Genomic DNA, 15,983 nt, shown 5'->3' with positions numbered 1-15,983 from the left:
AACCAGATTCATTTGTTTCCTTCTTAAAACTTCCATATGCAACAAGGTCTGAATAACCATCTCGTGGTTTCAAATTTTAGAATTCAAGGTTCATGGGAGATTCAGGATATTTTGAGGACTGGGTTACACACCATCTGTTAATATTGGATAGAATTTCGATAGGAACTAGATTTTTTTTTTCTTTCTTTCTTTCTTGGTGAAAGATAGGGATTTCTCATGTTTATGTAATTCAAGATTCCTTTCATGCCAAATAAAATACATAACCATAGAACCTATTGAGAAAAAATATTTACTATCTGAACTAGTATGTCCTATTTCCGATGTTACAACATGTATTAAATCCTGGATTGAACTTCCTTGCAAAAACTGAGTGTTACAATATTAAAAAAAAAACAACCATCATGGATCGGTTTGAAAGAATCTATTCATCTTAACTCTTGTAAGTGAATGGTTTGGGTGGAGCATATACACACAGAAAAGAGTCCAAGTTAAACCCACATGATGGTCATGTATTTCAGCCACTATAATCCTTGAGTCATAGAATATAAGTTTTGAAGAAAAAAAAATCTCATTAGATAGTAACTATACTCCTCCCACTCCAATTTAAGTTACTAAAATACCAAGTAAATGCCTCACTACCATCTCGTGTAGCATTTAATTGCCAAGTGTGCTAAGAGTTTTTTCATTTTCATTCAAATAAAACTGTACTCCCTAACTGCATACGTCATGGTTCGAGGTATCGGGTATTGGCCAAATCAGGATCTGTATTGGTATCAGATCTGATCCGATTGGAATTGATATTAGATCGGTCATATAAGATGGTTTTGCCTTCATATATACCGATTTTTAGTGTATTTTGACAAGTATACCATTTGTTTGTGTCATTCCCATACCGTTCAATGTGGGATTGGTTAGGTATTGGTATCGTTAGGTGCCAATACCGATCTGCATCGATCCAAGAACGATCCCTCAAACCATGGCGTACATACTAAGATTACCTAATTTCGTATTGTCTTTGATTTAATGATACATTCGGAGTTTTATTTATGATAAATTCCAATAATACCAAGTAAATGCCTTACTACCATCCCATGTTGCTTTGTAATTCTAAGTATGTCAAAGTTTTTCCATTTTCTATCAAATAAAGTTATACTCCCTAATTGGGTACTAGATCCTAATTGTGTCATAGTCCAATTGAACCAAACTAAAAAATTGAACCAACCCAAATAAGATAGGAAAAGAGGGGTTCCCTTGCTCAATAGAGGGGTAATCTAGGTATTCTAAATTAATAGAGGAGGAATTGGTAAAAATATGGTTTTTGAAGAGAATCAGAAAAGAAGTTCTTGTTCGAAGAGTTTGAGTTGTTATAGGTCCAGTTCAGGAGACTAAAAAAAAAATTCCCATTAGGTCTCATTGGACATATCATATGGATTTTAGCAACAAGGGCATTGGCAACTGATAATATTTGGAAGCAAAAACATAAGATGGGATTAGGGGATTTAAATCCTCTCCAATTCCCCAATGGTTCAATATGGTGCAGTTCAGGGTGGAGAGATGGACACGTCACGACACTTGGCAGGCACGATCCAACAGTCTGAGCTCATTGACCCAGTTTATTTTTTTTTCTCGAGCTCCGCACCATTGGATGTCGTGCATTCATGCCTGTTAAGTGTCGACCTCTCCACCCCGAATTGCACCATTGGGGAATTGGAGAGGATTTTTTCCCGGGATTAAATCTTATATCGCAGGGATCCCATGGTTCCTGAATCGTTATCCCCTCCAATTAGCTGCCCCCTCCAATTTCTCCAATTCCTCACATGGGGGCGAAAATGACCACCTACCCCCTGCCCAAAAACACGATCCAAAGAGGGGCCTACTCCCCCCCTATTAGAGGATTTGGAGAAATTGGAAGTGCCCGTGAATTGGAGGTGATAATTATTCATCAATATCCGTGTGTGGAGAGAGAGAGACAGAGCATCATAAAAACAACACAAATCCTAACGGAAAATCTGGAAAATCCTGTGAGAAACCAGTGGGAAAGTGAACTTGTAACGGCAAAGAAGAAGCAACCGGATTAGTCGCAGTGAATCGTAACTGCAAATCCTTTGAGAAACCAGACGGAAAGTGAACTTGCAACGGTAAAGAAGAAGCAACCGGAACAGTCGCAGTGACTCGTAACTGAAAATCCTTCTGAGAAACAAGTGGGAAAGTGCTTGTAACGGTAACGAAGAAGAAAGCGAGTTTGACACCGAAATAAGCCATCATGGAAAGAGATCATTACCCTATACGTTACCAAATTTAGCTTTAAAGCAAAGCTGATGGAAGATGAAACGAACCCAAAACGTATGAAACTAAGAGTGAATTTTTTCATGTTCTCGGTGCAGAATTGATTCCTTTCGCGTGAATCTCTTCAAGAATAACTGCCTTACTTAAATGCCTTCTTTGTGAGAGTCTTAGGAAAGCACAGTGGAAGCTTCGGTGCTCTTTCGTCAAAAAACTGAAATCCTTGTGTATCTGGATATATAAAATCTCCATTGTAGGCCACCCTATTCTGCATTCAGAGCTTCAAATTCTCATAATTTTCTTGTACTCTTCTGCATTAATTCATGGGCAAGTTTAGTTCTCCTGCTTCTTCTGCTTCAGCTTCTGTTTCTGCTTCACATTACGACTTCGCTGCTAATTTCTTCCATGACGTAGCCCCTCTTACTAAACCTCACCAGAGATGGCGCTTGGCTTTCAAAGTCATCTACTCCACCCGAGCCCTCCTCTCTCTTCTTGTTCACAGGAAGAATCAGATTCTCACCCATCTCTCGCATTCCCCTTCTTACGCCGTTCTTGACATTAATGATCTCGACTACACCGATTCCACACCTTTCTCCAATTTTGATCCCGAAAGCCTAATTACCCTCGTTAAGGAAAAGAACTTGGGAATTCTTGATCAGTTTGGAGGTGTCGATGGAGTTGCTGCTGCTCTCGAAGTTGATTGCAAGGATGGAATCCATGGTAGCACCGAAGAGGTCGCTCGCCGTTGCAATGCATTTGGGTCTAATACTTATCAAAAGCCGGCTGCGAAAGGTTTTTTCCATTTCGTCTTGGAAGGTTTCAAGGACACCACAATTATCGTTCTTCTGGTATGTGTAGCGGTCTCTCTTGGATTTGGCATCAAAGAAGATGGGCTTAAAGATGGGTGGTATGATGGTGGGAGCATCTTTCTTGCTGTCTTTCTTGTTATTTTCGTATCTGCAATTAGTAACTTCAAGCAATCGAAACAATTTGAAAAGCTCTCTGAGAAAAGCAAAGACATTAGTGTTGATGTCATCAGAGACGGAAGGCGGCAACAGATCTCAATCTTTGGCATTGTCGTCGGCGACATTGTCGTTTTGAAGATCGGTGATCAGATTCCGGCAGACGGGTTGTTCTTAGATGGCCATTCCTTGAAAGTGGACGAGTCGAGCATGACAGGGGAGAGCGACCATGTGGACATCAATGGTGACCAGAACCCTTTCTTGATCTCTGGAGCCAAAGTGGCTGATGGGTACGGTAGAATGCTTGTCACTTCTGTCGGCATTAACACAACTTGGGGAGAGATGATGAATTCAATAAGCCGTGGAACAGAGGAGCAGACCCCATTACAAGCTCGCCTCAATAAGCTCACTTCCTGTATAGGTAAGGTTGGTTTGGCTGTTGCTTTCATTGTTCTACTTGTGATGCTAGTTCGTTACTTCACTGGGAACACACAAGACGAAAAGGGTAACCGTGAGTTCAATGGAAGAAGGACCAAATTTGATGATGTGATGAATGCTGTAGTGAGTATTGTCTCTGCTGCTGTCACAATTATAGTGGTGGCCATTCCAGAAGGCTTGCCATTGGCTGTCACTCTCACTCTGGCTTACTCTATGAAGAAAATGATGGTTGATAATGCTCTGGTTCGCAAACTTTCGGCTTGTGAGACAATGGGTTCAGCCACTACCATCTGTACAGATAAAACTGGTACCCTCACAATGAACCAGATGAAGGTCACTGAATTTTGGATTGGTGAAGAAGCAATCACTGATGGTGCTTCAAAGTTAATAGCTCCCAATGTCCTTCAATTGCTGCAAGTGGGAGTTAGTTTGAACACTACTGGTGGTGTTTATAGGCTTAATTCAGGAACTGTGCCTGAGTTTTCTGGTAGCCCAACTGAGAAAGCCATTCTCTCGTGGGCTGTGTTGGATTTGGGTATGGATGTAGATGAAGTAAAGCAGAGTTGCACAGTTCTCCACGTTGAAGCCTTCAATTCAGAGAAGAAGCGAAGTGGAGTTTTGATGAAAAAGAACGGCAAGAAGGCGATTTGCGTGCACTGGAAGGGAGCTGCTGAGATTATACTCGCTCTCTGTTCAAGCTACTTTGGCAGAACAGGCACAGCAAAACCCATGAATGGAGATGAAAGGATGAAATTAGAGCAAATTATTAAAGGTATGGCAGCTAAGAGCCTTCGTTGCATTGCTTTTGCCTACAAACCCATCTCAGAAGTAGAAGAAAATGGAAATGCCACCCACAAGCTTGAAGAAGATGGACTGATCTTTTTGGGCTTAGTGGGTTTGAAGGACCCATGTCGACCTAAGGTAAGTGAGGCAGTGGAAGCTTGCAGAGAAGCTGGTGTTAACATCAAAATGATCACTGGTGACAATGTTTTCACTGCAAGAGCAATAGCCATTGAATGTGGAATACTTACAGCTGACGAAGACTTGAACAATGGAGCAGTGGTGGAAGGTGTAGAATTCCGAAACTACTCTCCAGAAGAGAGGAAGGAGAAGGTTGACACGATCCGGGTCATGGCAAGGTCTTCCCCCTTTGACAAACTTCTGATGGTACAGTGCTTGAAAGAGAAAGGCCATGTCGTTGCAGTCACCGGCGACGGCACTAATGATGCACCAGCATTAAAAGAAGCAGACATCGGGCTTTCGATGGGAATTCAAGGCACAGAAGTGGCAAAGGAGAGCTCAGACATTGTCATTTTAGATGATAACTTCAATTCAGTAGTAACAGTTTTGAAGTGGGGCAGGTGTGTCTACAACAACATTCAAAAGTTTCACAGTGAATGTTGCTGCCCTTGTGATCAACTTTATTGCTGCAGTTTCCTCTGGTAAAGTCCCATTAACAGCAGTCCAGTTATTGTGGGTGAATCTGATTATGGATACATTGGGAGCTTTGGCCCTAGCGACGGAGCAGCCCACCAACGAGCTCTTAGAGAAGCCACCAGTTGGTCGAACTGAACCACTTATAACCAAGGTCATGTGGAGAAACCTCAGTGCTCAAGCATTATATCAGATAACAATCTTGTTGATTCTGCAGTTTAAGGGAATGTCCATCTTTGGTGTAGAAGAGAAGATCAAGGACACCCTCATCTTCAATACCTTTGTCCTCTGCCAAGTCTTCAATGAGTTCAATGCGAGGAAGTTGGAGAAGAAGAACATATTTGAGGGGATACATAAGAACCGATTGTTCCTGGGGATTGTGGGAATGACAATTATTCTTCAAGTGGTGATGGTGGAGTTGATGCAAAAGTTTGCAAACACAGAGAGATTGAATTGGGGGCAATGGTGTGCATCTACTGGAATTGCAGCTTTATCTTGGCCTATTGGTTGGGTCGTCAAGTGCATACCAGTTTCTGATAAACCATTCTTCAGCCTGCTCAAACATTAATAGCAGTTCAAGATCCTGAAACAGGGATCTACAACAGCTTCAAACTTATACAAGTGGTTTCTGTTATTGTTTTAGACATTTTAGCTTACATAGATGCCTTTCTTAGCTTCAAATACGTCTTTCTTGTAAATATTAGATGGGTTGGGACTGTTCATAGAGATTTTATAGGTAATAGGAGAATTTCCATTATATCTGCTTTTGTTTGCTAGACTCTCACTTTTTCATTCCTCCATTTTCATATATAAATCTCACTGAAATTTTATGCAAAACATCCTATTATTACATTCAAATAATGAAAAATGCTTAGTGCTTCTTTGCTGTAAGTCATGGTTTCAGTGCATGGTATCGGAACGGGTATTGGTTAACTCGGAAATTGATACGTTATCGGATTGGTATCGGACAAAGTTTCCTCTAATTTTCCTTAAAAATGGGGTTTTTAACCATTTTACCTCTTGTTCGTACCATGTCACTGATACAGTATCGGTACGGTGTTGGGATTGGTCACACTTGCAAATCCGGCATAGCCCACTGCAGCAGGATGCTGGCCTAAGTCCAAAGGGAGAGGTCCCTGATTCAACTCTCCCCCCCCCCCCCCATTTGGATGTTAGATAACCTTTTTGTCCCTCCCTCCCTCCCCCGCTCCCCCCGCCCTCACCTTACCGCCCTCTCCTCTTGGAGCTAAGAGCCTGAGATGCCACCCAGGCCGCCTCTTGGGTTGTCATTCCTAGTGGCCCATCGGCCCTTCATAGAATCTGACAAAAAAAGGGTTATTGTTTTTTCTATTTTAGGATCCAAATTGTTTCAAAAACAAAAAAAGCCCACGACCAACCCAGAGCCCATCAAGCAAGCCTCCGTGCATGCCCAACGTAGATATATGGATGATAACTTATAGGATGGAAAATTAATCTATCCTACCACAAAATTAGAAAAATTAAAAAAAAAATATTCCTTAAAAATATTTAGGTACATCTGTTTATAACTAAAAAGGTTACAGAATTTGTAAGCTAATTTTTTCGCTCATTTTGTGCCCCCATTATGTGATGATGAGACATAAGGATAGGAAATGTAAAGTTGTAATTTTGCAACTTGGTCCAATCCACTCTTCTTCCTCTTCCCTTCTGGTTCCGACGACCCCCTCCCTACCAAATCTTTTTCTTTCTCCCCGCTCTGCAATCATTCCTAGACCTCCTCCTCTGATAGATCATCATATATTCATATGGTCAAATGGGTTCATCATCATTGGAAAAAAGGTATGTTGTTTTAAGGGGAGGGGTTTTGTGTATGATCGCTTTCAGTTTTTTGTTTTTTGTTTTTTGGGGGTGCAAAAGCCCCCAAAACCCCGTCAGGGATCGATATAGGGGTGGATGATATTTTAAAGGAGCTTTATCCCAATGAAATGAAAGGACAATTTCTTAGTTTACTATTTTGGTTACAAAATGGTTTTTTTTTTTTTTTTTTGTTCCCGTTATGGAAAGGACCAAAGCCTATTGTTGCTATGTCTAAGTCAAATCTGACCCTCACCCTAGGGCATTAAGGGGGTGAATGATGATTTTTATCACCTCAAGTACACCAAAAGGTACATCTGACGGTACACCTTAAAGTGATTTTATTTAAAACACTCTCCCAAGTGCATGTGCTTCGTCAGATGTACTTTTTTGGTGCACTTGAGGGTGTATTGTACTTGAGGGGATAAAGGTCCGGTGAATGATCAGTATTTTTAACCATCCCACAACTCACGATATGGAAATGCCATACGGAACACCTCAGATGTCAATTTCAAGCATGGATTTAGTTCAAGGTATTAGTCACTGTCGATAGCAATATGTATTGGCTGTATCAAACCATACTGGCCTGATTCAATCACTCCTATGCCAATTCAAATTGAGCAATTCCACCAATTCGATTCGATCCGGTTCATTCCAAATCAGATTGATCTACAAGGGTGTTGGAGAATCAGTATGAATCAAGATTGAAGACCTCCAATGCCAATTCAAATTGATCAATTCCACCGTTCGGATCTGATCCAATCCGAATAATTTAGTCAATTTGAAGTGCAACATCAGCATTTTCCCAAACCAATTCTCCCACCTCACCTAAGTCCCCTCTAAACAAACGAATGTTTCCTCACCAAATAGTTTAATAAGATGATTTCTCTATTTAGCTATCACTATAAATTTAGACCCGTTTTAACGTGACACATGGCAAATATTTTGGCCGTCCAAATAAGCCTCTCTCGTGGCTGAACTGGATATGTTAATGGAAAAAATCAGCAGGGTTGGACCTGGATTGAGATATCTTTGTCTGATTTCAGGGTCAGATTGAGCTTGGATTAAGTTAAGAGGACTCAGGGTTGGGTTGGGGCTTTAAAAAACCCAATCATATTTTCACCCCTAACAACCTCTCTTTTGAGTTCATCAAATGGGTTTAAATAGATTTATTTTAAATTGTAAATTTTTATTTTCTCAACTAATTCAACCCTCTTGGATTATCCGATCCAACATTTTTCCAGGGAAGAGGTGTGGCCCTGTGGGTTGGGCATAGTGGCATTTGAAATGATTCTATTTCAGCCAAAAATCAGCAGAAATTAATTATTTCTCAGTTCTCACTCTTCATTATGTGTGACACAATAAGAGACATCGACCCTACAACTCAGAGCCAAAGGGGCATAGTAAACCCAGATCGCAAAAATTTTAACTGACGGATGATTCCAACGATGGATTCCCAATTTAACCAAATCCTGAAAACCTAAGAAGATTCAGGCTACCTAATACTAACACCTAACACTTTGCCAGGTTATATCATGTTCCATTGCATAAACTCACTTTTTAAATTTATCGAGTAGGTTTGGCTTGGAAAATGTTATGTGCCTAATGGGGTCCCACTCTAGTATATGAGAACTAGATCGGGTCAGTCTAGTATGGGATAGATTAAAGGGTTTGATTTAACGTATTCCATCAGTTTTGGAGTTTTTGGCATATTGATCAAGTACTTAACATTTGGTATCAGAGTTGAAAACCATGTCACGGGTTCGACTCACGAAAAATGTTACCTGAGTAGAGTAGAGTGAAACCTGTCAAGAAAAGACTACCTACCTACTATCAGGCAGAAACCTTAGGGCAGAGTGAAACCGCTTGGATTGGAAATGAAATAAATTAAGGAACTTGATTTAACGTGTTTCATAAGCTCTGGAGCTTTTGGCATATTGATTAAATAACTAACAAAACACTTTTGATCTATAGGACAATTTGATAGTTGATCCATCAAAGAATACAAGATTGGAAACAGAGGGGATGAAAGATGAAGTGAGCAAAGGCTGGCCACTTGTGATGTTCGATGCCGGGGAAGATGAGGAGTGTCATGTTTCCTCTTTTCCCGTTTTCTCGAGCTCTCGCTTTCACTCTCCAAAACATTCCTCTGCAAAGCTACCACAAACCATTTGAACGGAAAAGTAAAAATATTTCTTCCACTTTTTCATTCTTCTTGTTCACACCATCAATAGATGGGTCCATCTCGACAACAATCCCATCTATTACGGAACTATGTTCCACGTCATCTCCAGATAAGACTCTTTCCTACAGGTGATATGTACAAGATCAAACTATTACACCGTTGAGACTGGTTTCCCTTATCTTCTTGTAACAGCCTTATCAACTTATCACCTGTACCTACACAACTCTTGTAATTCTTATCTCTTGTAAGTAACTATACAAGAGCTTTATAAATACAATTTAAAACCCACAGAGTATTATCGTGGGATACAACTCATTCCTAATCTTTACACCATTCTATTTTCTCTATCCAAAATTGACCCTGAATCAACATTAGATTTCCCAACACGTACATAGTTCATCAAACCTTCCACCAAATCAGATCAGGATTTGATAGCAACAATCTTGTCCCCCAATCCCTTTAAGATTATGACTCAGAGGGGAAAATAATACTGAAAATTTTCAGGCCCTAGTATGCACCTGTCATAAGAGGTTGATTAATGTAACCAACTTCTCAACAACTTTTACTAGAAATCAAAAAAAATGTTCAAGGAATGAGAATTTTTATCAAACTTACAGTGTGAAATGGCACATTAATTATTCTCACCCCATATATAGGGGTGTCAATCCTTTGGTTTAGATCAGTTTTGATTCAGTTTCATCGATTTTAATATGAAAATAAGTGAATCCAAAACATGATCCAGTACACCGATTTTGATTTGATGTTTGTTTGAATTTTTATAAATTTCGGCCGTGCATGTGTTGACTTGGGTAGAGCATCCGGACTCCATGATTCCGACACTGATGTGTTGTTTCTATACATCAATAGGTGCTCTATAACAGGTGCTCATCAGTCTCAGGAATACTTTAATATGAGAAATTAATAATATTGCAGGAATTGTCTGCTTTATTTTAAAAATAAAAAAATTTATAAAACTAAGAGGAGAGAAAGTCCCAAATATTGTGCACACGATTAGCACGAGTTTTCAATTTCCTAACCTGAGTAGCTATTGCACGGGTAAACTAATAAGATGTCTATCTTTCCTCATCATATAAATATGGCCAAAGGTTATGTGCACGGCTGTGCATGTACTTGTGTAATGGAGACCAAGGTGGGTCAAAATGACCAAAACCCTCCCTCCTTCTCCCTTCTCCCACCCCCCCCCCCCACCAAAAAAAAAAAAATTTGATATGAGTAGGTTGCCATGCACGAATCCCCTCTTAATATCATTAGGACATTCTAAACTATGGGAAAGATAAGTACAAGGGAGATTCTCTCATTGACTCTATGTCATTTCTAATGAGTATTTATTCTAATCTAACTGTATTTTTATGTCATTTCTAATGAGCATTTATACTAATCTACCTGGATTTAATGCTAGCCGTACATAATAACTTTTGCCTTAAACTATTATAAATATCAAAGAGAACTGGAAATAGCTTTCATGACCAAAGATGGGTGTCCAAAGTGGTGAACCATTGTACTAGTTCCACAGAGTTTGTCCATGTTAGAAAAACAACGCAGCAAAATGGCGATTTTGCAAAAGAAATGCAAAGAGAAAGAGAAATCAACCACACAAGACAAGATTTACGTGGTTTACACCCAGGAAGGAAAGCTAAATCCACGGCCGAGCGATAGAACAAATCCACTATTACTGTGAAGCAAATACAAACCGTCACTCTCACATCTCTTAAAGAGATAACAACATTATATAGGAAAACCTTAACCCAGAAAGAACAGAATTGCCCCTAAAGACCCACCTAGTCTGACTCGGACTTGAACCAACATAGGGCAAAAAACATATCAAATTGAAGATCTTAACAAGCTCTACAGGGGTCAACACTTGATGTATGCACTTTTTAGCCATTCTGTCTTGTTTCCAAGGCGAAACGGCCTGCTGAAGAATCACCACAGCACTTTTTGAACTGAGATCAGGCTTCACCAATCACAGTCCAAGCTTTTAACTTTTGGCACCCCAATGATATCGCCTTGTGAACTCCTTTAATTGGAGGAAAAAACATCTGCAGTGTCCTAATCTTGCAGTGCACTACAGTACATCCCTGAGAGCTCGACATGTGGAAGTTGCGACATCTAACAGTGCCGAGCTTGAGAAGAAAGAAACAGAAAACTATCTTGCATCGAACTCATACCGTTGGATGAAGCTTCTTCCACGTATTGAGCTCTCAGGCCGCACTACAGTGCACCGCAACATTAGGGCATTGCAGAGGATTTTATCCCTCTAACCTAGGTTCTTGTGCACAGCCAAAATCCATATATGCTGCAATAAATTAGTGTTTAAAAAAGAAATATAACACCCATTATGCTTCAATTCCTTGGAGGTTGGGTCAAAGCTCTCCCATCAGAAATTAAAGAGGAAGTGATCATTCAATTGAAGTTCTTAATAGAATTGTCTGCTTTATTTAGCCCAAAGTATATAATCTATCACTTATGCTTTACTCCAAATGAGATGTGAAAAAAGACCATAATAAATAAGGCAAAATTATATAGTAATGTTAAGTTTTTAAATCAGGGAGAACCTTTGTGTTTAGCTTTAGCTTCTAACTTAGTCCGTCACGCACAGGCTAAGAATACTATGTATACATCCTTATATTAATTTTGTATTTCCATTTTTATCACTAAAAAAAAAATATGAGGCACAATTATGTACCTTTCTTGCAAATGCAATCTACTTCTTAAGATCCTTTTTTGCCTTTTGGGTGGGTGGGTGGGTGGGTGGGGGGATAAGTAACTCGGACAGTCTCGGACAGTCGTACTTCTGCCGTGTCTTGCTTCTCATTCAATCTTGTTCTTTATTAGTAACAATTCATAATTCGGTACTCATTTCTCTACTCCCGTATTCGGGTCCACACGGATTCGGATTCTTCCTACCTTAAAATTCATTTCCTTTTCACTCATTATAGTATTGGGGCTCCACACGGATTCCTTTTCCTCTTCCCTTATCTCTGTTTTATCATTTAACTCTTGATTTGAAAATAATGGTTGAGAATTGAAAGACATAAATTCGATGGATGGGCCTTCTTTAACTGTAAACCGTGCTCCTCTCCTCTCCTCTCACTGAAGATTTGAATTAGTTTGTATTAATAGGCATGTTAGCACCGTGTCTGGGGCCTCTGGGCAGCATGGTCCTGCCGGACAGCTCGGCTGTAGAGGATCCAAATTGGTCTGGTTCTGCTTCTCATTACGACTTCGCCGCTAACTTCTTCCTTGAAGTAGCTACCCTCACTAAACCTCAACAGAGATGGCGTTTGGTTTTCAAAACCATCTACTCCACCCGAGCCCTCCTCTCTCTTCTTATCAACAGGAAGAATCAGATTCTCACCCATCTCTCCCATTCCCCTCAAAAGAGATGGCGTTTGGGTTTCCAAGCCATCTACTTCACCCAAGCCCTCCTATCTCTTCTTAACGAGAGAAAGAATCAGATTCTCACCCGTCTATCGCATTCCCCTCAACAGAGATGGCGATTGGGTTTCAAAGCCATCTCTTCCACCCGAGCCCTCCTCTCTCTTCTTAGCTACAGGAAGAATCAGATACTCACCCATCTCCCACATTCCCCTTCTTACAGTGCTCTTGACATTAATGAACATGACTACACAGCCGATTCCACACCTTTCTCCAATTTTGATCACCAAAGCCTAATTGCCGTCGTAAAGGATAAGAACCTTTTAGAACTTCTTGATCAGTTTGGAGGTGTTGAAGGAGTTGCTGCTGCCCTCCAAGTTGATTTCAAGGATGGAATCCATGGTAGCACTGAAGATGTTACTCGCCGATGCAATAAATTTGGTTCTAATACTTATCGAAAGCCACCTGCGAAAGGGTTCTTCCATTTCGTCTTTGAAGTCGTTAAGGACACCACAATTCTCATTCTTCTCGTACGTGTTGCTCTCTCTCTTGGGTTTGGCATCAAAGAACATGGGCTTAAAGATGGGTGGTTTGATGGTGGCAGCATATCTCTTGCCGTCTTTCTTTTTATTTTGGTTTCTGCAATTATTAACTTCAAGCAATCGAAACTGTTTGAAAAGCTCTCACACGAAAGCAACGACATGAGAGTTGATGTAATCAGAGACGGACGGCGGCAACAGGTCTCCAACTTTGAAATCATCGTCGGAGACATTGTGGTTTTGAAGATCGGTGATCAGATTCCGGCAGACGGGTTGTTCTTAGATGGCCAATCCTTGACAGTGGACGAGTCGCGAATGACAGGGGAGAGCGACCATGTGGTCATCAATAGTGACCAAAACCCTTTCATGATTTCTGGAGCCAAAGTGGCTGATGGGTATGGCAGAATGCTTGTCACTTCTGTCGGCATTAACACAGCTTGGGGAGAGATGATGGGTTCAATAAGCCGTGACAGAGAGGAGCAGACCCCATTACAAGTTCGCCTTGATAATCTTAATTCCTATATAGAGAAGACTACTTTGATTATGGCTTTCATTGTTCTGGTTGTGAAGCTGGTCCGTTACATCAGTGGGAACATACATAACCAAAAGGGGTACCGCGAGTTCAGTGGAAGGACCAAATTTGATGTTGTGGTGAATGCTCTGGTGGGTATTGTCTCTGCTGCTGACACAATTGTAATGGTGGCCATTCCTGAAGGTTTGCCGTTGGCTCTCACTTTCACTCTCGCTTACTCTGTGAAGAGAATTATGGCTGATCGTGCTCTGGTTCGCAAACTGTCGGCTTGTGAGGCTATGGGTTCAGTCACTACCATCTGTACTGATAAAACTGGTACCCTCACATTGAACAAGATGGAGGTGAGTGAGTTTTGGGTAGGTGAAGTAGTTACTGAAGATGCTTCCAAGGTAATAGCACCCAATGTCCTTCAGTTTCTGCGAGAGGGGGTCACTCTGAACACTACTGGTGCTGTTTATAGGTCTTACTCGGGTACAGTGCCTGACTTTTCTGATAGCCCAACTGAGAAAGCCATTCTCTCGTGGGCTGTGTTGGATTTGGGTACGGATGTAGATGAAGTGAAGCAGAGATGTACAGTACTCCACGTTGAGGCCTTCAATTCAGAGAAGAAGCGAAGTGGAGTTTTGATGAGAAATAACCGTGAGAAGATGATTTGCGTGCACTGGAAGGGAGCTGCTGAGATTATATTAGCTCTCTGTTCAAGCTACTTTAGCAGAACAGGGACTGCAAAACCCATGAATGAAGGTGAAAGGATGAAATTTGAGCAAATTATTAAAGGTATGGCAGCTAAGGGCCTTCGATGCATTGCTTTTGCCTCCAAAACGGTCCCAGAAGTAGAAGAAAATGAAGATGCCACTTACAAGCTTGAAGAAGATGGACTGATCTTGTTGGGCCTAGTGGGTTTGAAGGATCCATGTCGGCCTGAGGTAAGTGAGGCAGTGAAAGTTTGTAGAGAGGCTGGTGTTAACATCAAAATGATCACTGGTGACAATTTTTTCACTGCAATAGCTATAGCCATTAAATGTGGAATACTTGAAGCTGATGAAGACTTGAACAATGGAGCAGTGGTGGAAGGTGCAGACTTCCGAACCTACACTCCAGAAGAGAGGAAGCAGAAGGTTGATACGATCCGGGTCATGGCAAGATCTTCCCCCAATGACAAACTACTGATGGTTCAGTGCCTAAAAGAGAAAGGTCATATTGTTGCAGTCACTGGTAATGGCACTAATGATGCACCAGCACTAAAAGCAGCAGACATTGGATTTTTTATGGGAATTCAAAGCACAGAAGTGCCAAATGAGAGCTCAGACATTGTCATCTTGGATGATAACTTCAACTCAGTAGTCACAGTTATGAAGCAGGGTAGGTGTATCTACAGCAACATTCAAAAGTTTATCCAGTTTCAGCTCACAATGAATGTTGTTGCCCTTGTGATCAACTTTGTTGCTGCAGTTTCCTCTGAAGTTGTCCCATTAACAGCAGTCCAGCTATTGTGGGTGAATCTTCTCAGGGACACATTGGGAACTTTGGCCCTGGCCACAGAGTATCCTACCAAGGAGCTCTTGAAGAAGCCGCCGGTTGGTAGAACCGAACCACTTATAACCAAGGTCATGTGGAGGAACCTCATTGCTCTAGCCATATATCAGGTAACAATCTTGTTGATTCTGCAGTTTCAGGGAATTGCCATCATTGGTGTAGAAGAGAAGATCAAGGACACCTTCATCTTCAATACCTTTGTCCTTTGCCAAGTCTTCAATCAGTTCAATGCAAGGAAGTTGGAGAAGAACATATTTGAGGGGATACATAAGAACCGAATGTTTCTGGGGATAGTGGGAATGACACTCGTTCTTCAAGTGGTGATGGTAGAATTTAAGAAAAAGTATGCAAACAAAGAGAGATTGAATTGGGCGCAATGGGTTGCATCTATTGGAATTGCATCTTTATCTTGGCCTATTGGTTGGGTCGTCAAGTGGGTACCAATTTCTGATTAATAGTGTTTAAATATCCTGTAACAGAGACCTACCACAGCTTCTAAGTTCTATAATTGGTTTTTTCTACTGTTTTAGGTTTTTTTTTTAGTTTATATTGATGCCTTTCTTAGGTTTTCTAATGGGCTCTTCTTTCTTTCTTGTATATATATTATATGGGTTCAACAGTTCAACCGTTCATGAGAATTCTATTTGTAACCAATTGCTAAGAAAGTTTACTTGAAGTCTTGAAGATGCCAAGCTCATTGTCGAGATTGGTAAAGTTTGGAAGGGTCAGGTTATGATTTTGAAATTTAAGTACTCTCAAGGCTTGGTAGTCCTGCACTGTTATACATATAATCCATTCTTCCAAAGGATGATATCCATATAGATCGTCCCTGAATATATGGT

At 40.8% G+C, this 15,983-nt stretch overlaps 1 protein-coding gene and 1 pseudogene across 1 annotated transcript; both read left to right on the top strand.

Moving 5' to 3' along the window:
- Nucleotides 1-2,605: 2,605 nt before the first annotated feature.
- LOC122669092 lies at nucleotides 2,606-5,873 on the top strand (annotated as a pseudogene).
- Nucleotides 5,874-12,314: 6,441 nt separating this feature from the next.
- Nucleotides 12,315-15,596, top strand: LOC122668379 (calcium-transporting ATPase 12, plasma membrane-type-like). The gene is made up of 2 exons (XM_043864957.1): nucleotides 12,315-12,525; nucleotides 12,742-15,596. The coding sequence occupies exons 1-2, from the start codon at nucleotides 12,315-12,317 to the stop codon at nucleotides 15,594-15,596; spliced, it is 3,066 nt and encodes a 1,021-aa protein (XP_043720892.1).
- The last annotated feature ends 387 nt before the right edge of the window (nucleotides 15,597-15,983 follow it).

The sequence above is a fragment of the Telopea speciosissima genome, chromosome 7 (assembly GCF_018873765.1).
Source record: "Telopea speciosissima isolate NSW1024214 ecotype Mountain lineage chromosome 7, Tspe_v1, whole genome shotgun sequence".
NCBI lineage: Eukaryota > Viridiplantae > Streptophyta > Magnoliopsida > Proteales > Proteaceae > Telopea > Telopea speciosissima.
Note: the sequence above shows the minus strand (reverse complement) of the source record. Positions and strands in the feature narration are given on the sequence as shown.

Excerpts from the sequence above, each read along its gene's own strand:
- LOC122668379 (XM_043864957.1), top strand. The coding sequence starts at position 12,315 with ATGGTCCTGCCGGACAGCTCGGCTGTAGAGGATCCAAATTGGTCTGGT. Across the intron at positions 12,526-12,741 it reads GATTCTCACCCATCTCTCCC|ATTCCCCTTCTTACAGTGCT; the intron begins ATTCCCCTCAAA and ends CCCATCTCCCAC.